The following is a 20,631-nucleotide window of genomic DNA, read 5'->3' as shown; positions in this document are numbered from 1 at the left end:
CAACTTGTTTTGTAGCTACCTAGAGCACAATGTTTTCATGTCCAGGGAACATCTACCATAATTCTGTAGACTTCCAGTTTATGAATATTATAGAATTTTCTATTTTTATGTTTAACAACAGAAATATATACAGTTAAGAATAAATAACTTATACTTAAAATGATTATAAATACAATAAAGAAAAAAATAATTTGTCACAGTTTTAAAGAATTTAGCAAAGCAAATTTATGGCAAACCGCAAGAATAACTAAGCATTTAATATTAACATAATATGGTTTACCAGCTATACATAAACTAATTTTTATTTGACAAAAACAAATGGGTTATTATGTGCTTTTTACAACCAATGAAATATATGAAATATGAAAAGCGAAAACATGAAATATCTGGCCGCATTTTACAAGATAATTATAAATTTGAATAACTTTTTAAAAGGTTTTGGATTATTAAAAGAATTATAAAAAAGCCCATTAGGAAATACACTTACTGAGAAAATAATGCATAAAGGAAAATATATTATGGAGCTTATAGTGTAGTCGAGGCAAAAAATGGCGACGTCGAAAAAAATATTTAAAAAATACACAAAATTAAGGCGGTGAATGAAGGACCAAGGAATAAAATGAAACCAGATCTAGACAAAAAATTTTATTTAAGCTTTTTTATACTTCGCTATACTATTTTTAGTCATTTTAAAATTATCCTTTCAGTTCTATTTTATTATTGACAGACTTTGTTTACACGAAAAAAGTTCCCAAATTTACAAATGTTCATCTTGAAAAAATGATGAAAATCTGTTTGTGCCAACATGTAATTTCCTTTACCTCGGTGTAATTTTTTAGTAGTTTGTCAACTCGTGAAGTAGTTATTTTATCCTGAACAGTTTTATCAAACAAGTGCTATAAAAGTTTAAACTAATACCACGTGATCAGAGTTTCTGTTTTAAAACTGTGGGCAGCCATCTTAATAGATTTTTTTGTTGACGGGTGAAAATTTAGAGTTTGACGGAAACTCGCATGGCTCGCTGATTTCTGCGGCCTCTCTGATGTAAAACAATGAGTTGCACATCCATCTATTATACGTCCATGTTATAATTAAGCTAGGGCGTTTGTTTCGTTAAAACCCGAACCAAGGCGAAATCTCAGTTTGGAGCAAACAATGTGTAATAGCGTCATTCAGAAATTTTCTTTAAAAAATCGATTAATCGAATCAAGGACGTATTAATAGATGGACGTTCAACGCATTGTTTTTTAAAAAAGATATGCGTGTTACGCTATTGTTTAGATAACAAAAGCGAAACAATAGGTGATAGTTGCGAAACCGGGGAGTATTTTTATTTTTTTCGACGTCGGAAAAAGATGGTCTCGACTATCCAATAAAAATATTTTTAAAAGTATTTTACTGAGCATCGATACATAAAATGAGTATGACAGAAAACTTTGCTATTAATCAAGATTATTCTTTTTTGCTTGAAAGTATTGATAACCAAATTGAATTAGTTGTGGATGATTTTATTGAGATAGATCTTGAAGAGTTAGCGGAATTGTTATCAGAGGATTTTGAATTGGAGCTCATACCACCAGCAATTCCTACAGAGAAGCTGATTGCAGAAGAAACCAAAATGCTGAAAAAAAACAGAAGAACGCTTAATAACTAAATTTACCTGTCTGAAACGTTACAATAAATATCTTAGAGAATCGAATTTTAAAAAGCATGAAAAGAAATGTTACATTGCCACTAAAGGTGTGCTTATACTCACATGTTGTGGAGCTTAACGCCTAAACGGGTGCTAATTTATATTTGCAAATACTCCCAGATTATGAAAATATTGTAATAACTCTTAATTTTGATTTTAGAAATTATTCAAAACTGTAAATTGTTGTAATGTACTATTGAACTTCCATATAGAAGAATGCAAGTTGTCTTTATTACATTTTTTACATATACTGGTGTAAGAAAATGTACACAGTTAAAAAATGGCTAGTTAAAGGTAATAGATGATTGACATTTCTCTTTAACCTGGGTTCCATTACAGCCAAGTTAGTATGGTAGATGGTGCTAAAATCACAACAGACTTCTAAACATATTAATGAACAACCTTTATGTCTAATAAGTTTTCAAATGTATTGCCTTCTTTCGTTTCAATTATTCCAACATCCTCATTTGATGTGCTTCGGAAATTTTTAAAATCAGAAAATTTATTTCTGATTAGAAAAAAAGATAGTGGAAGTCATTATTACATTTACAGATGTTTATGCATGAAATGTTGGAGAATATAATATTAGCAGATTGAAGATTTAGTTGATCTGGAAGAGATTTGTTAATATTAATGGATAATGGCATTTCACGATTTAAAACAATTAGTCAATACATGCCATTTGATTGGCGATAACTATTGATTTTAACTATTACAAAATAATTTTTCTTATTTTCATTGTAACAGTCAAAACCATGTTTTGATGCAAATGCTTTTAACTGTTGATGAATACTTATCACATGTGCTTTTTTTTTCTTCCAACTCTTGTGAGTTACGTACATAACAGGTTTTTGTGTGTTCAGAAAAAGTGAAGAATTTATCATTCCTCTCAACTTCAAAGCCTTTTTTTGATTTTAAATCTAACCTGTATATAACCATATAACATGATTTGCATAAATATTCAGGATGAACTTTTTGATAGTCTGAGGTATCCAGCTTGTAAAAGCTAAGAATTGCTTGTTTATAGATAACAGGTTTTATTTGACAGTGACTATCCTGCTTTGTTATGCAGCCACACTTTCTACATAAATGTTTTAAATATTCCTCATGAAGACTCATTATTTATCCTGTAATGAGATAATAAATATGAATATAAAATTACTTCTTTTGATATAATATCTAGAAAAGGTTAAAAATAAGGCTATACATCACTTGTAGAAGGCTCAAGAATATGCAACTAAAAGTATGGTCTTATCATTTTTATTATTTCTGTTGTTATTATTAGTAACAACAGTAATAATTAAAAAAATAAGATTATTATAACTTAAAGTAGCTCTACATGGCAGTTTAAAATGGCTTAAACAAAAAATGCTCATTAAAAATACAAACTTTATATATCTTTCCAACTCCTGAAAGGAATAGTATTTTATGAACTTTAAGATGCTTTTAGTTATAATACCTTTAGACAAAATGCAGTTTAGGTATCGAAAGTAAGAAATTTTTTAACTAGGTCTTTCACGAAAAAAAAAAATCACAAGTTCAAGAGAAAAAAAAAGCGAGGCAAATTAGTTCGACATTTCCGACAAAAATAAGAAATACTCTCTGATTTGAACCTTAAAGTGGGAAGCATAATCTGAGAGTGGGGTGAAAAAAACACTAAAAATATCTTTTTCGACCTTTAAACTATATCATAGCAGCTTCAATTTAATAAGGAAAATTTGTTTCACTTTACTCTATCCATTCTAGTAAACCAAACATAGCCTTTTTGCAAAAGCCTAGTTTTAGACGTTAAAGTTTAAACACAGCTAAATTTTTATTAAGCAAAGTTCATAGCTCAAATCAACCTTTTTCAGATTTGTGAACTATTCTTGATTAATTTTTTTGTCTTTTATAACCATAAGCTTCTGTAATGCATAATTATAATGGGTTTACTGAGGGAGGTTTTTTGACGGAAATTTGACGGGTAGAAGTCGGAGTATCTGTATCATGAATTTAGCAAATTGACGGTAACACGCATAGTTTTTGGCTAATTGGCGGCACCTTTGATCTATAACAATGCGTTGAACGTCCATCTATTAATACGTCCTTGATCCGACGTGCGAAATAAAAGTTAAAAATGCATGTTTTTGCCCAAATTAGAAATGGCTTCCACGGCTTCACTTTATTTCCAATAAAATCTCGCAAGTTAGACATCTAGTATATATAATATATCATTGGTTAAAAGTGACAATAATAATTTAATTATCGTAAAGGAGCATGTTGAAAGCAATATTTATTATTTAATTATTGTAAGTGGGTTTTGTTAAATGTGGCATTTGTAACTTAATTATTGTTGTATTGTATCATTGTTAACGGTTAGTTTATTGGTGCGTACTCTCCACAGACCTCTTTTATTACATATTCTGTTGGTAGAACGGCTACTCTTCTATTTTTAGCTTAGGACTACTCTTCTATTTTGTACAAGTTTAAATACGTAGTCTCTCCTAAGCAAAAGGAGCAGTTTTTAATCCTCGAGATTTTACAGTTTAGTTAACTTTTAAAGGATTTAAAAAGGTAAAGAAAATTTTTTTGCTGTCTTCAGAAAAATTAAATAGAAATTTAAACGTAAAGACAAAAGTTTAAGATAAAAGGAGAACAATTTAATAAAACTTTTCGCTGAATCCGTTAAACTTTCGCTGAATCCGTAAATTTTCATTGAATTTAAACAGGTTTTATCAGCTATTTAGTATTTATCTAAAGTAAATCGCATAAGTATAACAAAGAAATATAAAAGAAAGAAAATGAAATTAGCTTTAAAGTAGTTTTCTTCTTCAACTCTGCAGTTTTGAGAGGATGAACATCCGCAAATGATACCAGATGACACTAGATGATACCAGATGATACTAGATGTCTTTAAATTCAGGTTTGTGTTGCATAGTTGGTATTTAGCTATAATGTTGCTATTACAACTACTTCTCTCTTGTAGTGAGTTAAAATGGGAAATAACTTCTTAGGCATATTTCAAAGCTTTTAAAATTAAATGGTTTGTTTAAAGAACTTACCTATACCTTAGAAGTAAATCTTTAGATTTATTTGTTTAAGCAATTGAATAACAAAGTTTTGAGGCTCATTAAAAGCTAAATATTTGAATGCTTGCACTGCTACTTATTTTCCACTGATTTATTTAAGTCATGATTCAAGAACATCACAACATTCTGAACATCGGCACACGTTAAAGAATTTCAAAATGCTGAATCGAACTAGGTCTCTTAATGATTACAGGAAAATTTTCTGGATAGCAAAAAAAGCGCAAAGCATCTTATAGAAACGCTAGCAAAAAATCCTCCAAATATATCACGTAAGCATTGATGTTTGCGATGCAAAAATCCCTCTAGGCGTTTCAGTGGATCTAAGCAGAAAGGATGAGAGGAAAGATATCACATTGCCTATTCTTTTTTATTTCTCTTTGATTAAAATTTGACCTGAAGCAAATTTATGGCTACTTCATTTGTCAAATAGGATGGTTGAAGCTAAAAGAAAAAACTAATTGGAGAATAAGAAAAGTTCACAAGAAGGAGCTTGAAAGAGGTTTGCTAATTGTTTAACCATTTTTGGGTTGGGATTGCCACATGCAAATAAACAATTGGGTTGGGATTGCCACATGCATGTAAACAATTTACCTTCAGAGAAAATCTTAAGCTTCTTGTTACACAAAATTTTGATGCAGCTGAACAAGTAACATTAGACTTAGAATAAAAAAAGGGTGCAACCCTTGGAGGAACTATCAAGATTACACAATCAAAGAGTTAATGACCTTTGGGAGTAGCATGAGGTATATTTTTTATCTGATCTTTTCTTTTTTATGCCATTAAAATTTTTATGTTTACCTCATATACTTTATATTAACTTTGTTTAAAAAACTTAGTTGCACTAAAGTCAACAATTTAAACTTATGATCTTGTTCATGTCCTGAATAATTTCAAGAATTCAAAGGAAGTTCAACTGGAAGTTCAACTGGAAGTTCAACTGGAAGTTCAACTGGAAGTAAACCAACTCAAAAAGTTTGGAAATGTAAACCAAGTTTTAAAATGTACTGGATTAAGCAATTCACTGATTTTAGAACTTATTACACAAATGGAACTGCCTCTTCTTAGCGTTATTAATCACTTATTTAGAGAAATAAAAGATATCTGGCCGAAAGCATAGGAATGGCTAATAGTACTCCATATTCCGGAAGAGCAATACTATGGAGGACAATTATCTGGCAATCAATGTTGCATATTAGTAAAAAATATTGATCTACTCCAGCAAATGGCAGAACAAGACTCAGCCTTCCTTGTCTTTGATTTCATTAATGCTTTTAGAAAGTTTCACACAGATTTTACTGCTTGCTTTGAAACAAAACTGGAGAGAAAAAATTTTCATAAAAAGAATTTTGCAATTCAAAAACTACTACATAGCAATATCAAACTGCAGCATATTTTTTAATACATTTATTATATTAACATATATAATATGTAAAGAGATATTACATATTAACAGATATTCTACATATTTATAAGATTACTTAAAACACTTGTAAGAAATGCACACTCAAAACAATTCACATTCAAAACAAAATGTTTTTTAAATGTAACTTATGAAACCATTGGTTACGTACAAATACCTAACTCTTAGTTGTCTATCACACGTCAAAAATTTTTTTTCTTTTCAAAAAAAAGATAAAGTTACACTCTAACTTTCATTTATTCAAAATTTTAAATCGTAGCTTTTATTTACTCAACTCGGTAAAGCATACGTCGGAGGAGGATCAACTAAAATACTTTTCTAAAATGTTTTTCTAGTGTAATGATCTTAAGTTCTTAAATGTAACTAGTTGTTTATTATCTTTATTTTTTTTTTTGGAAAAATCAATTCAATTGTATGAATCTGAAAAGTATAAACTAATAATAGTAAATTTTTAAGAAAACATGACTCAAAAAAAAAAAAAAGATCGTGGTAATACTTACTTCCTCGTACCTCCTTGGTTATAAGTGTATGATCATTCAAGTAAGTATCATTTTACATAGCATTTTTTTGATTTCACATATTGAACTCTGAGACTTTGCTTACATTGGTTAAATTTGCCTCATAAAACCAAGAAAATATTTTAATATCGTAAGTTATTTTCGAAACAAATACTGAAACAATAAATAAAATGAAAACAGTAAAATTACAAAACAATGAAAAAGTATTCGATTTCAGATATTTATTAATATAATAATTTATTAATGTAATAATTTATTGATATAATAATTTATTAATATAATAATCTATTAATATAATAATTTATTAATATAACAATTTACTAAAATAACAATTTATTAATATAATAATTTATTAACATAATAATTTATTAATATAACAATTTATCAATATAATAATTTAATAATATAATAATTTATTAATATAATAATTTATTAATATAATAATTTATTATTATAATAATTTATTATTATAATAATTTGTTAATATAATATAGCAAGAATGTAATATCGGAGAAAATGGTAAATACATCAATCTCTACTCTCTGGATATACAACCAGTGCTGTGGAGATCTCTTAAACCTTCAAAAAAAAACTATGTATTAAGAGATTCGAAAAATCAAATATACAAGGTGTCGCAAAAGAAACAAAGGGGTTTGAATAATTTTTTCATTTCATTCAATTAAAATTTTTACTCATTCAAAATTGTGTTAAGAAAACTTAGGAAATTTAAAATGGAAAGTTAGACCACGTAACAATAAACGAAAATTATTGAACATTATTTTGAAAATCATTGATCAACTATGTTGACGTACATTTGGAAATTCTTTCTTATGTAAGAACAGGACCTTCAAGATAAATTGATCAGTTTAACTTTTTCAACAATATGGTGTTGTATGTAACCTTCCTTGAAAAACTAAGAACAGCTCGTAGTCAAAAAATGTAAATCATCAGAAAAGATTGTTACCCCGTATTTATTTTGAGAATAAAGCGGTGCCGTAGTTGCTATTCATGCTTGCCGCAAAAAAACATTGAAACATTGTGAGGCAAGCTGTGGATAACCATTGTGTAGTTTCATCCAATATTCATCCCCATGATGCATAGTGAGAGGGGCGGGAGAGGATTTAGCTCGTCTAAAGTATTAGACAATAATCAAACATTAAAAACACAACTTTTGTCAATTAGAATTAATATGCAGAGGGACCTACGAATTCAGAAAAAAAAAATTATTTACTGTACTACAAAATACTACGACTTTATGCATTTTTCTGACCTAAATCTAATTGAGAATTTATGGGAACAATTTGATGATAAAGTACGTTTGCATGGTTCAGAAATGCAAAAGAATGAAATGAGAAAATTTAAACTGGTCACAATTGAAAAAAGTTCAAAAATAAGTAATAAACTTATCTAAGTTTTAGCCTCATAGAATCATTGTGGTTATTAAGAACAATAGATGTCATTAAGAACAATAGATATGTCATTAATTACTGATCTGATATGCTTTTAATCATACATTTCTGAAAATTCCTTTAGTTTTGGAGTTATTTGGAAATAATAATTTAATTTTTCTGTAATTTTTTTTGTTATATTGCTAAGGGCAAAGAATAGATGCTTAAACTACATTTTATCTAAACCAATATTTTTTTGTATTGAAACTGAAATAGCAGCAAACGTAAAACTTTTTTTTTTAAATAAATTTTAGTTTGTGTTCCTTTAGATTTGGTGGACAGTGGTTCCTTTGGTGGGGAGTGAAGATATGTTCAAAAATAACATTATATTTTGAACTCTAAAAATTTGTTAAAATCAAACTTCTAAAAATTTACTCCTACAAATTTGTTCTGTTCAAGTGTTTGAAATTATTGCTTACTTTTCGAAATAACATTCGGAACCTGGGATTTATTTTAACATTTTAACATTCAATAAAAAAAAGATGCATAGTTGCTGTGGACTTCTTTTTCTATAAAAAGACAAAAACTTTTATTTTTGAGAATAAAATTAAAAGAAATGAAAATACGCCATTTATGATTACAACACTTTGACAGTGTGAATCCGTTTTATAATCTGTTCATGTTAAAGTAAATACAATCGATATTTGTATATTTTACAGTGAACATAAGTAATCATAGTTTTCTGTATTATTTACAATACCAAAATTTTCTATATTCGACCAGTCAAATTTGTAATTCCTCCCACTGTTTTGTGCATACAACAGAAACAGCGGTACTGCCACTGGACATTTTCGGCTTTTCCTTCCAGAGATTTCACCGGCACCAATATTTTTCCTTGAGATAACGTGTGTATGTGAATAACATGTATATGTGAATAAGCTACAGACCATATCTAATTAAAAGCTACAGACCATAACTAATTAAAAAAAAGAATTTAAATGTAAGTTCTAAAATTTTTTAAGCAATTAGGCATTCATTGGTAAACAGGAGGGTATTAATTTTTTCACCATATTTTTGAAAAAATAAAAATTTCTTCCAATAAATGATTTTACACCTTAATTAAAAAAAAAAGTGGGGAAAAAAAAAACTACTTTGAAATTAAGGTTTCAAAAAGTATTCCAAGTTGTAATAATATTTTGAAATAATGCATATTGAAAATTCCAAAAGTTCAATATCAGTGTTTTGAACATTGAGCTTTATTATTTACGCCTCGCAGCAGCGTGCGAAAGTTTATAAATAGCTAAAATTTTCAATTTTTTATGCTACTATTTTTTGCCTTTTCACTGAGGCTACTTAGAAATAAATAAATTAAAAAAAAAAAAAAAAAAAAGATAATTTCTAACGAAAGGAAGATATTCAAACTTTATTGAAAACATTATCGTGTTAATGTTTATAAACAAATAAAAAAAATTCAAAAAAGAGATTTAATTTCTAAATTCTTCACATTTTTTCATCGCAGTGCATCAGTATTTTGTTGGATAGTCTCTAGATTTTAATAATGCTTGACAACAACGACGCATAGGGTCAACTAAGTTGACAAAAATATATACGGGGATACCTCCCCAGCAATCCGAGAGCATTTTGAATAAATAATTTTTATTGGTTGGCTTTTCGCCCTTCAATTGACGAACGGGATGTTCCTAAAGATATTCTATAGGGTTTAAATCTAATCTTTGAGAAAGCCAGTCCAAAAGTCGAATTTTTTTTCTATCTAATAAATACTTTTGATAGAATTTACACGGTCCTTTGGATTGTTGATTTGCTGGAAAATCCAACTAACAGGCATTTTGTTTTTTCCATTTCGCAATATTATATCTTGATTATATCTAAATACATATTTTGATCCATTTTTCCTTCGATATAATGAAGTGGGATAATAGAATCACGATAAAAGATCCACAAACATTATATTGCTTCCACATGTTAAACTGTTGGCATTTGATACTTAGGAGCAAATCTTTCACCTTTTGGACGTTGTTGATACCATCGCTACTGAACAGGCAAAGGTTTGTTTCGCCACTGAATAAGAGTTTTGACCATTCTTTTAAATCCTAATGTAAATGATCTTTTGCAAACTTTATTCGGGCTGACGATTCTTTAATAATGTTAATGGACGACGACCAAACAACAGTTCATCACCACAATTCTTACTCAAATTTCAACTTAATTTGAGAGCACTTTTGCGGGGATTATGTATTGATTGTCTTACAAAAATTATGTCTTGATATTCTGTAGTAATATTTGCCCTTCCTAAACGATTCCCTTAACTATACTTTTACTATTGATTTAGCAACATCCTAAAGCTCAGAAATTTGCTTTTAAACAATCTTCTTCTCTTCACTTATTAAATATTTATTTTCTCGTTACAAATTCTTAGACTTATTTCTTTAATTCTTAGAATTTTTTAAATTCAACTTAAGTTAAAACTTATCTCCAGTAAATTAATTTTAATTCAAATATGCTTTTCTTACCTAACTTTAACTTTTTTATGGGGCATGGAACTATTTATAATATTTGCACGATTATGTTTTCAATAACATTTGAATTTCCGTTATAAGTTATAATTGTTTTTGAGTTAATTTCACTATGTAATCACATTAAAGAACCAATTGTTAAAAATTTCATTTATCTTCAGTGAAAAGGTCAAAAGTGACGAAAAGACTCGAAAAATTTACCTGTTTATAAACTTTAGTGCGCTACAGTATTATCGTCCTAAATTTTATCACTGTTGCCAATCATATAGAGCGATGATGTCATAAACTAAATTATAAAAGGAAATATTGTAAAGCTTCCTGCTTCTTAACAAACAGATAAAAATCTTATGTAATTTTAAATATTTCAATTTGACCGAAAAGAAAAAAACTTCATTGTTTAGAAACTCAAGTTTTCAAAGGAGTCAGCATTTTCGAATAAGTTGAAAAATAACTTTTAATAGGAACAAAAAAATTTTTATATAAACAAAAGCTTAAAAAATAACCATCTTTTTTATTTCTCAAACATTTTATTGTTTCACCAAAATCTATTCAAGATCCAATTTAGAAATACTCAATCCAAATATTTCAAAATAGTGTTTAAATGCTGACTGCTCAACATTTAGCATAAGCTTGTTTCGACGGCTTGAAAAAAAGGACAGTTTTAATATAATATTTTTCAATGCGTATATCGAAAGTCAAGTACTTATTCAATTTACTTTTACACAACCCAGGTTTCATAATTCTGTGACTCAATAAAAAACAGCTAAAATGTTCTTATTTAAAAACAGCTTTTTTCAATCAGTAGTACAAATGTACAAACGAAACGTACAAACGAAACGTACAAACGATTAACATTTAAATGGTAGGATTAAAACGATTTCTGGTGCATTTAAGTACTTTGCACCGTGCTTCGTATAGTCGCTTCGGAGAAAAGTTAGAACTTCATATTGACATTAAAATTTATTTACGAGGATTTTGGAAACTTGGAAAGAATAATTTCAAATCTATCAGCTAATAAACAAAATAATACAAAATATACTGAAATTCTGTAAGACTCCAACCTCTTCCTTGCCGATCATCAATACCTTAATTATCATTGAAGTAAATAATAATGCAATAAACTAACTGGCTACTGATACTCAGAGATTTAAAATTTGAAATGCAGCAAATATTTTTGGTAGGTAGCAGATTTCTCAAGAAATTTATTTTTTCTAGTTATGTTTCAGTAAGTTTTAGATCTAATAAGAATGATAATACTTCTTCATGAGTGTATTCACAGTATTTTTAAGTTTTAACAATATTTATTTGGAATTAAATGTAGTTTTTTTTGTGGCTATTTCATGACTTAATACTTTCAGCGTAAATATTTTTATTTGAAAATTTTTATGAGGATCGTCAGAAATTCCGACATTTTTTTGGTTTTGTAGAGATGTTGTTAACTACTTTTGACCGATGTCTGTCTTTTATATGAACTAACACAACAGCGCAGCCAGACGGGGGCAAGTGATATATGTGTATACATCTCTGCGTTGTAATTTTTGTCCCTAATTTTTTTTTATAAAAAGTTCTTTAAACAAATTTTATCAAATATTTTAAAAGAACTTCACGCCATTACAAATTTGTTTTTAAGTTTATTTATGTTACCCATAAAACGATTGAATTAACATCTCCCAAGTAATTCACAATTAAATCACTGCTCTGCACTGTCATAGTGTTTTGTAATTAAGATACTTGGTTAATTAGCACCAAAAGGAAGTTGTTAAACTACTTTTTTACGATGCTTTTATTACTGCTTTTCTTTTTACTTTATGCCACAAATTAGCGCCGCGGGCTACAATTTATTTAATAACCTGTGTATTTTATGCGCCGATTGACATTAGTGAAAATTCGCAATTTAGGAGTGATTTGGAGTTATCGTTTTGTGTTACTAAAAGATAGAGATTAATTAAAATTTTCATAACTTTTTTTAAAGAAATTTTTATAAACTCGTTGCATAATAAACAAAGTATATCAACCAAATAATTTGCCCTACTTTTGTAACCACAACATTCGTATAATAATAAAATTAAAAATACAAAGAATTCAAAAAAAAAAAAAGTAAACTATTTGTTGTTTTTTAAATTTCCAAACTTTTTAGGCGAATGTCAAATTGACAATAAATATTTTACTCAGATATGTTAAAAAGTTGATTTATTTATTTTCTTAAAAATATTAACAAATCCTTAATTCAGAGGTACCGTTCACTGCGTAGTGTGTTATTTACATTTTTAACACAATCACGTGTGTAATAGCTGGTTAGGAATTAATTCCATTAACCTATTAATTAAACGATGTAACTAACAATTTAATAAACAATTCTCTCCACTCAATTTAATTCCAGGATACAAAAGCAATTATGAGATCTTAGAGAAGATTATAACAAGAGTATAACATTTATTAGCATTCTCAAAAAAATTCAAATCAAAGTATGTTTTTTTTTTTGTCAAATTTTTTATTTTTTTTTGGTTAAATTTGTTGTCCAAAATTCTTGTTATTTTTTTGTTAAATTTGTTGTGCAAAAAAAATTCTTGTTATTTTTTTGTTAAATTTGTTGTCCAAAAAAAATTCTTATTGCTTTTTTTTTTTTGCCTACGCAACTTTTTTTCCAGCGAGATGTTTTTTCCAGCAGCGGTTAATCCCTTATTTAATCAGAGTTTTATTTTATTAGTGCCCTTAATTTCATTTCATTGAATAATTTAACATAATAAATATTATGTTTTACAACATTAGTATCACGTTTTTTTGTTTACCAAGTCTGTTATATTTTATAAGGAAAAAAAAGTGCTCAGTTATTTCCCAAATATTCAATTTTTAAAAAGAAATAAAAATAACTAAACAGCTTCTCCATAAAATGCACTTCTTTATAAAAATATTTTCCTAGGAACTATTTTTAAACTCGACATGAAGAATCTTTTTTAACATAGTTATGAATTTTATCAATGTAGGGTTTAGTTATATATTTTATACACTCATTTTCAAAAAAAGGTTTTTTTAACAAATTTTCTTTCTGAAAATATTAAGACGAAAGTTGATTACAATGCAACTTAAAAGTAATGAGATTGGAGAATGTTTTCTGATTTATAATTTAATTACCTCATTGCATGCGAAAGAGAAAGAACTAAGTTTTGTTAAACAACGTTAATGTCTCAACTTTTAGCAAGACACTGAAAAGCTTTGAAAAAGTTGGAAAAATATTGTGAGCTAAAAAAATACTCAGAACTACCTTAATAATATGAAAAAATGCACAGCTGTGTTGGTGATTTCCAATAGTGCTTTCGTTCTTATTGGTTTGGGTTGTTTACTTTGCGGCGTATTTGGAGAAGCATTTTGGGTGCAGAGTTCATTTTCCAGTTTATATGAGGAGGGTTTATTGCGTTCATGCAAAACATTGAAGGGAGAGTCGAAGGTTTGCTCATTTCGAAAAACAGCTGTTCAGTTTCTTAGCAGAAATGACCTTACAAGTAAGAAAATTTAATTCTCTATTTTTTCTGACTTAAGTTCATCCTTTTTTTTAACATTTTGATTTGTATTGTATTAGTGGTTCACTAAACCTTTATCAGTTTATATTAAATTACTCCTCCATCTTTTTTAAAGATATTCTGACCGTCAAAACTGTGTAAACTGTATGGTGAGAAAATTCTCAAAGTTCCAAAACGCATTCGTCTGATATTCATTTGTTCGTTTTTTTTATAACTTTTTTAATGTTTGAAAACTTGAGCATTTAATTAGAGCACTTTCTGTTGGAAAAAAACCTAATTGGTCTCCCTTTTTCTTTTCATTACAGACGATGATCTTTTGTAATCTTTAAAAGGGAAATGGAAAAAAACAGGATATAGCTTTTACAACACCCCAACACCCCCCCCCCCCCCACATACACACACACACACATCACACACACACCACACACACACACCACACACACACACACACACCTTTGACTGATTAAAGATATATCTTTCTGTTAAATTTTTCTCTCCTGCAGATGTAAATGGTGATCACCGTGACGTAGTTTTACTATTACTTCTGATCAGTGCTTTGTTAGCTTTACTTTCACTTGTGCTATTGATTTTCTTGTGGTGCAGACGTAAGAAAGCAACCGCTTGGAAATGTTTAACAGCTTTTATCACAGTTATGACATCTTCTAGTGGTAAGATTATCAGTTATATACTAATTTAAACAATTGTTAGTTAACAATCGTGTTTAACAAAAAAACTGATAAAAGATTTAAATAAAAAATTATCAATTGGTTTTTGTAAAAAAAATTATTTTATTTTAAAGCCGAAAGACTTTTGCATTTTTCGAAATTGAGATTTAATTTTATTCTGAAAGTTAACCTTTTCCGACTTCTGTCATTTACAGATAAACGCATGCTTTCGTGTATCTTTTATAAGCCTTTACCTTTTTACGCATGAAAACCAAACGAAAAAAGCGGATGTTAAATTTTTGTATTTTTGAGACTCAAATTTTTTAAAACTTTTCAAAACTTTTCAAACAACAATTTAATTTTATTAAAATAATTGTTCACATTTAAAGTACTCCTTATTTTTTCAGTTCAATTTTATAAACATGAATTCAATGCACTTTTTTTGTGTTTTGACACAAAAAAAAATAAGATAAAATTCAGCTGAATTTTACTGAACTGTTTTATATATTTTAAATATCAGAGATAGGGCGGCCCTGCATAAGTTCAATAAAGGGCAAAATGTTTGTGTGTGTGTGTGTGTGTGTGTGTATATATATATATATATATATATATATATATATATATATATATATATATATATATATATATATATATATATATATATATATTTGCCATTAAAATTAAATTTATATTAAATTCAACACAAGTTATTGACACAACATTTATATTTAATTCAAAACAAAGTCAAGGGATGTTCGGAAAATTTGTGCTAACTGTGATGAAAACATAAAATAATAACTATTATAAAGTTTAGTTAAATAATTATATCATCGTTGTCGCAAGCAAAAAATTTTGAAATTTATTTTATTGATGAAAATTGTAGTTTAGTACAAAAAAGACGTCTAAATTTTTTTTTAAAAAAAGCTTAATTATATTTTAAGTATTATTACAAGATTATTAAATTCACAAAGATTTTTAGCTGATTACATAATATTGACAAAACAAATAGTTTTTTGTATGTCCTATAAAATTTAGTTTTTTGGACTTAAACGTTTTGCTTGCGACAGCAACGATATATTATTAAGATTGTAAAATTATGTTGTTTTTTTTAAAGCAATAACTTGCCTTGGAAGCATGATTTACCTAGAGTTTAAACTCAACGAAACTTGGAAAGAGTTTGGTCGAATGAAATGTTGGTCATACATCCTCTCTTGGGTTGGTGCTGGTTTCTTAGTCATTCCCAGTGTTAACTCGTTTATTTTAATATTGAAAGACCCGTCGAACAATATTGTAGTACCAAAAAGAAAAATGCAGTCATCAGCAAATAATGCTTACGAAGATGAAGGAATAGTTACTCCTATAAGTATAAAAATGACACACCATGCCTTCATATATTAATAGGTCACTTGACAGATTAAAAATTGGAGTTATCAGCTCTTGGTGAACGGGGGCGTCTTGCTTTCAATAACCGAAAAATAAATAAACGTTTCACGGTTCTCGTTTTGATTCTATTTTTAGAATTCTTAAGCCATCAGTTTCTCTTTTAAAAAGTATATTAAACAAATATATAAAACATAATTTATTAGTCACAGAGTAAATATTTTTTAACATTTGGTAATAAAAGAATGGAAATCACCCTTCAATGTTAATGGAGTTGTTAATTTAGAACATCTAGAGGGAGTTTTTAAAAAAGTGATTAAAGTTGTGTAAACCATTAACTTGTATATAAACTTTTTGAAGTAATTTTCTAAATAATATTTAATTTTTGTTTTTAGAAGATTAAAAAAAAGCTCGGTTGAACACGTAAAAATAGTTCGGTTGAACAAAAGGTCTCGGTAAAGAAAAATCTTCACAGTTGTACTTTTTGATATATTTACATACTAAGGACGATATTAAGGATGAACACATTTCAAAATCTTTTCACTCTGAGTATATTTTTAGGTGTTTAGGCCTCTCAATAGTTACGCGATTATTTTCCGACTGCATTTAATTACATTTGGAATCACCGATTCAAAATTATTTGAAAAAGTACCCTAACTTTAGTTAGAAGTCAGGACGGAAAAAAAGTCAGAAAGGTAAAAATATAAAAAAGGAAATTGTTAAAATTTAAGTAAATTTGAAACAAATTCCCTTTATAACAAATCAACGAATCATATTTTCTTCTGGCTTGATCTTAGCTCAACTCAAAACTGCAAAGAAATCTTTTTTAAATATTACTATACTCAACACACAATTTAGATGGTTTTATGGTATATGGAAACGAGACAGTTGACTTTGTATAACCGCGGTTAATTTTTAATGCCATAAAGATCAAGCGGTAAAGATCAAATGAACTGTGGAATAAAAAAGTAAAACTCCACCCCTGAATAATTTTTGGATATTGGACTTTGAGCTGACCCGAGAGCGCCATCTATCTAGGGTGAAAGTAGACATAGTCCCACACCCAGGAATGTCAATTTTGCAATCAAGTAATGACGTCCGCGGAAATAAATTGGATTTGAAGTCAAAAATCATACTAAAAAAGGACTAGCAGGTGTAACATACAAAAATGCCTATAAATTTTTTTTGGTAGTTTAGATATTACCCAAAATGGGCATGTATACTTCCCATATGTGTGCCAAAATGTGTATAAAATTTCAGGCCAAAATATTGCTTACTTTTGAAATTATGGCAATTCCAGTTTTCAAAAACCTCACTTTTTGCCAATGTCACCATGTAAAGTTACCATCCATTGAGCCACTATCTAAGTTATCCAACAGGCAACACTACACTTTAGCCCTACAGGTTGTGGGCAACAACTTTTGTAACAAAAAGTTTTTTCTAAGACTTAGTGGTAGAGAACTATGTCAAGAAAACTTATCAAGTTAAGGGATTTTCCTTTATTAATATAACTCTTAAATCATAATAAAAAAATGAGTATAGCACCATAGTTGTCCATTTTTTCAAAAAAGTGCATAAAATAAAAGTTGTAGGGCTTAAAAAATTAGAGGGGGTCATTTTTATACAGTTTCCATTAATTTTGTGTTCCACTTGGAGAAATTTTGACAACCTGTGATGTATTTCTAGTTTGGTAAACAAATCTTGCTGTCTTACAAATATATGATTGATTTTTCTAGTCAGCTTGAAAAAAAAGTTAAATTCGGAACTGCTTAGGATTTTTGGACAGTTATTTAAGTTCAGTAATCTTATTATGTAAAATTTCAATCAACTATTGAAATGACTAATGTTATAAAATTTATCTCCATTGTTTTAAATTGCCAACGGCATTTTCAAGATTTACCTAGCTACGATTTTTAACAGAACTTCATGAAAGTAAAAAAGTATTTAAAATGGCTTTAACATCTATTTTAATTCTATAAAAAAAATTTTAGGCATTACTGAAAATTTTGCAAAACCATGAAAATTGAAAAATTGACTTGTGTTCTTAACAAGTTGATCTCTGTTTACACTTTTGTTTTCCTTGAAAATTTTCACATTATTCTCAAAGAACTTATTAAGTAATAAGGTAAGAAACATTTGAAATTTAACATTAAAATGAACAGTGATACTTTCATATTTTTTAGTCAATTTTGTAATGTTGTTTTATATTGAAGGTGACTCCAAGTTGTTGTTCACTAAGACTTGCATTGTTTTGCCGTAAATTCAGTTGTCAAAGTATTTCGCTTAAATCACCGGCAATTTTCAAGATAAAGGTATGAAATTTTGACAGCAGTTTACGGGATAATAAAGAAACATATTTTATTTTATAAATTTTTTTGTAGGACTTAGTTTTGGTCCAGTTTTATTACTTCCAATCTTATTGCTCTGTTAAGCACTTAAGTTTAACCCAAATTTGTACACTTCACAATTACTTTAAGTACATTAGTTATCCATATAAATCAAAGATTAGTATATTTATTTGTTTGCATTGTATACTATAAGTGAAAAAAAACTTTTTCATCAAATAAAAATCCCTTAGGGGCTAACAGAATGTTTAAAAGTTGCACTAAAATATTTACAATTATGCAAAGATTAATAGATTAGATATTTCCTTGAAACTTTGATTTTAATTGTATGTATATAGGGAAATCAGTTTTATTGTGGTATTGCAATCAAATTAAAAAGTTTTCTTGCTTTTAATTGATTTATTTAAACTGCCTGTTCTCATAAAAACCACAGCTTTACTAGCAAAAACATTGAGGTACAGCAATATTTCTCTGACTTATGATAATCACTTTTTATGCTTAAAGGTATTTGTGAAGCCTGTAGAACAATGATGAGGCGTAAAGGTGAAGGGCAAGATATCACTCTTCCCCCTCTGTTTGACTTCACAACTATTTCTGTCAGAACAGAAACACGAGGTCATGTCTGTGATTGCCTCTTGTGTAAAATTGGACGATTACAAATGAATGAAAAGCATCCACTCGATGAGACAAAAGCTGAAGAAAAAAACACTCCTTTGAGATGCAATTATTGCCTTAGTCCAATTGGTAAAGGTTTAGCACACACCTGCAACCAGTTTACCTTTAGAGAGAGCCTTAAGGGTTTGGCAGCCCGAGATGCAATGGCTGCCGAACAGATTGCTGCCACTGTAATCACAAACAAGGAAGCCTCACTCCATGGGACTGTTCGTCTTTCTTAGGCTTCTGGAGGTCATGCATTTCCCATTACGCCAGGTAATTAAAAATTTATTACTATATATAGTACAGAGCTCACAACAAGTTATTATTGTTCAAAATTCACCATAATTGATTGTTTTTTTACTTGCAAATATCATCAGAATTTTAGTTTTTGAAGGAACTAAATAGAGGCTTTAGTTTTCAGCAACAAAAACTGTATTTAGAAGTAAGTTATCTAAAATATTCTAATCCTTTAAAAAAAAAGAAATTCTATTTTAAGGCCCAAGTGGAGCTTCCTCAAAACCTGCTTCTTCGTTTTTGACTACTCAAGACCTTGTGAATGTTCAACTGAATACTGGATTGTCCAATGTTGGTATCAAGAGATTGGTCAGTACAGTTAACCAAGCATCAGTTGGAAAACTAGTTGAGCCTAACTTTGCATCAAAATTTCTAGCTGTTGGACAACAGCTCAGTGAGTTCTTCACACACACACAAATCAAGGGGTCAAGCACTAAAGGGGACTCTAGAGATTTTACAGTTGCTCACTGTAAGAGCTTGTCGGATCTTCTCAACAGAGTTCTTACCTCTCGGAATATTTCTTTTGAGCCCCTGGTCAAGCTTGGCATTGATGGAGGCAAGGGGTTTATGAAATTTTGTCTTACGATTGTTGAGAAGAGCTCTGCAGTAAATAAGGAATCTAGAAGTTCACCTGCTAAAAGATCCTTGACGCAGCGAGTTGCCAAAGACACTGGAGTGAAACGTCAGATGCTACTAGCTGTTGTTGAAGAGTTTCCAGAAACATATGAAAGTGTTCACCAAGTATGGGCACTTGTTGGTTGCGATGCTGTGAATCTTTTCATCGCATGCAATCTGAAATTGGCCAACATTCTCTGTGGCCTACAAGCTGACTAGAAAAATCAATCATATATTTGTAAGACAGCAAGATTTGTTTACCAAACTAGAAATACATCACAGGTTGTCAAAATTTCTCCAAGTGGAACACAAAATTAATGGAAACTGTATAAAAATGACCCCCTCTAATTTTTTAAGCCCTACAACTTTTATTTTATGCACTTTTTTGAAAAAATGGACAACTATGGTGCTATACTCATTTTTTTATTATGATTTAAGAGTTATATTAATAAAGGAAAATCCCTTAACTTGATAAGTTTTCTTGACATAGTTCTCTACCACTAAGTCTTAGAAAAAACTTTTTGTTACAAAAGTTG

At 28.8% G+C, this 20,631-nt stretch overlaps 2 protein-coding genes and 1 long non-coding RNA gene across 8 annotated transcripts; 1 reads left to right on the top strand and 2 right to left on the bottom strand.

Moving 5' to 3' along the window:
- Positions 1-1,368: 1,368 nt before the first annotated feature.
- On the bottom strand, positions 1,369-2,816 carry LOC149889567 (uncharacterized). 2 transcript variants are annotated; one of them, XR_016451482.1, is made up of 2 exons: positions 1,728-2,612; positions 1,369-1,621 (listed from the first exon to the last, which is right to left on the bottom strand). XR_016451482.1 is itself a non-coding variant. In XM_090083968.1 (2 exons), exons 1-2 carry the CDS (start codon positions 2,810-2,812, stop codon positions 1,453-1,455), a joined length of 363 nt encoding a protein of 120 aa, XP_089940094.1. In that variant the 5' UTR covers positions 2,813-2,816; the 3' UTR covers positions 1,369-1,452. The 2 variants fall into 2 exon arrangements, 1 of the variants encoding a protein (XP_089940094.1); XM_090083968.1 differs by lacking the exon at positions 1,728-2,612 and adding an exon at positions 2,619-2,816.
- Positions 2,817-8,704: 5,888 nt separating this feature from the next.
- Positions 8,705-17,540, bottom strand: LOC149889566 (uncharacterized). Of its 4 annotated transcripts, none has more exons than XR_016451911.1 (3): positions 17,462-17,540; positions 10,823-10,907; positions 8,705-9,039 (listed from the first exon to the last, which is right to left on the bottom strand). It is a non-coding gene; the product is annotated as an uncharacterized LOC149889566 (long non-coding RNA). The 4 variants fall into 4 exon arrangements; XR_016451912.1 differs by lacking the exon at positions 17,462-17,540 and adding an exon at positions 11,338-11,442 and having other exon boundaries at positions 8,705-9,063; XR_016451909.1 differs by lacking the exon at positions 17,462-17,540 and adding an exon at positions 11,338-11,442.
- LOC149889565 (uncharacterized) lies at positions 11,418-20,562 on the top strand. 2 transcript variants are annotated; one of them, XM_090085570.1, is made up of 8 exons: positions 11,418-11,798; positions 13,002-13,086; positions 13,818-14,121; positions 14,643-14,807; positions 15,919-18,309; positions 18,398-18,496; positions 19,034-19,459; positions 19,683-20,562. In XM_090085570.1, the coding sequence occupies exons 3-5, from the start codon at positions 13,893-13,895 to the stop codon at positions 16,200-16,202; spliced, it is 678 nt and encodes a 225-aa protein (XP_089941696.1). In that variant the 5' UTR covers positions 11,418-11,798; positions 13,002-13,086; positions 13,818-13,892; the 3' UTR covers positions 16,203-18,309; positions 18,398-18,496; positions 19,034-19,459; positions 19,683-20,562. The 2 variants fall into 2 exon arrangements, with proteins under 2 accessions (XP_089941696.1, XP_089941697.1); XM_090085571.1 differs by lacking the exon at positions 13,002-13,086.
- The last annotated feature ends 69 nt before the right edge of the window (positions 20,563-20,631 follow it).

This window comes from Hydra viridissima, unplaced genomic scaffold, assembly GCF_058129835.1.
Source record: "Hydra viridissima isolate aposymbiotic clone 2 unplaced genomic scaffold, HvirCarnegie_v1 scaffold_4, whole genome shotgun sequence".
NCBI lineage: Eukaryota > Metazoa > Cnidaria > Hydrozoa > Anthoathecata > Hydridae > Hydra > Hydra viridissima.
Note: the sequence above shows the minus strand (reverse complement) of the source record. Positions and strands in the feature narration are given on the sequence as shown.

Bases quoted from the DNA above. Each gene is read 5' to 3' on its own strand.
- LOC149889567 (XM_090083968.1), bottom strand. From the start codon at position 2,812: ATGAGTCTTCATGAGGAATATTTAAAACATTTATGTAGAAAGTGTGGC. The intron at 1,622-2,618 runs GTTAGATTTAAA...GTTTTTTTTCAG, and splicing joins TGTTATATGGTTATATACAG to CATTTTGGTTTCTTCTGCAA.
- LOC149889565 (XM_090085571.1), top strand. From the start codon at position 13,893: ATGAAAAAATGCACAGCTGTGTTGGTGATTTCCAATAGTGCTTTCGTT. The intron at 14,122-14,642 runs GTAAGAAAATTT...TCTCTCCTGCAG, and splicing joins TAGCAGAAATGACCTTACAA to ATGTAAATGGTGATCACCGT. The intron at 14,808-15,918 runs GTAAGATTATCA...TTTTTTTTAAAG, and splicing joins AGTTATGACATCTTCTAGTG to CAATAACTTGCCTTGGAAGC.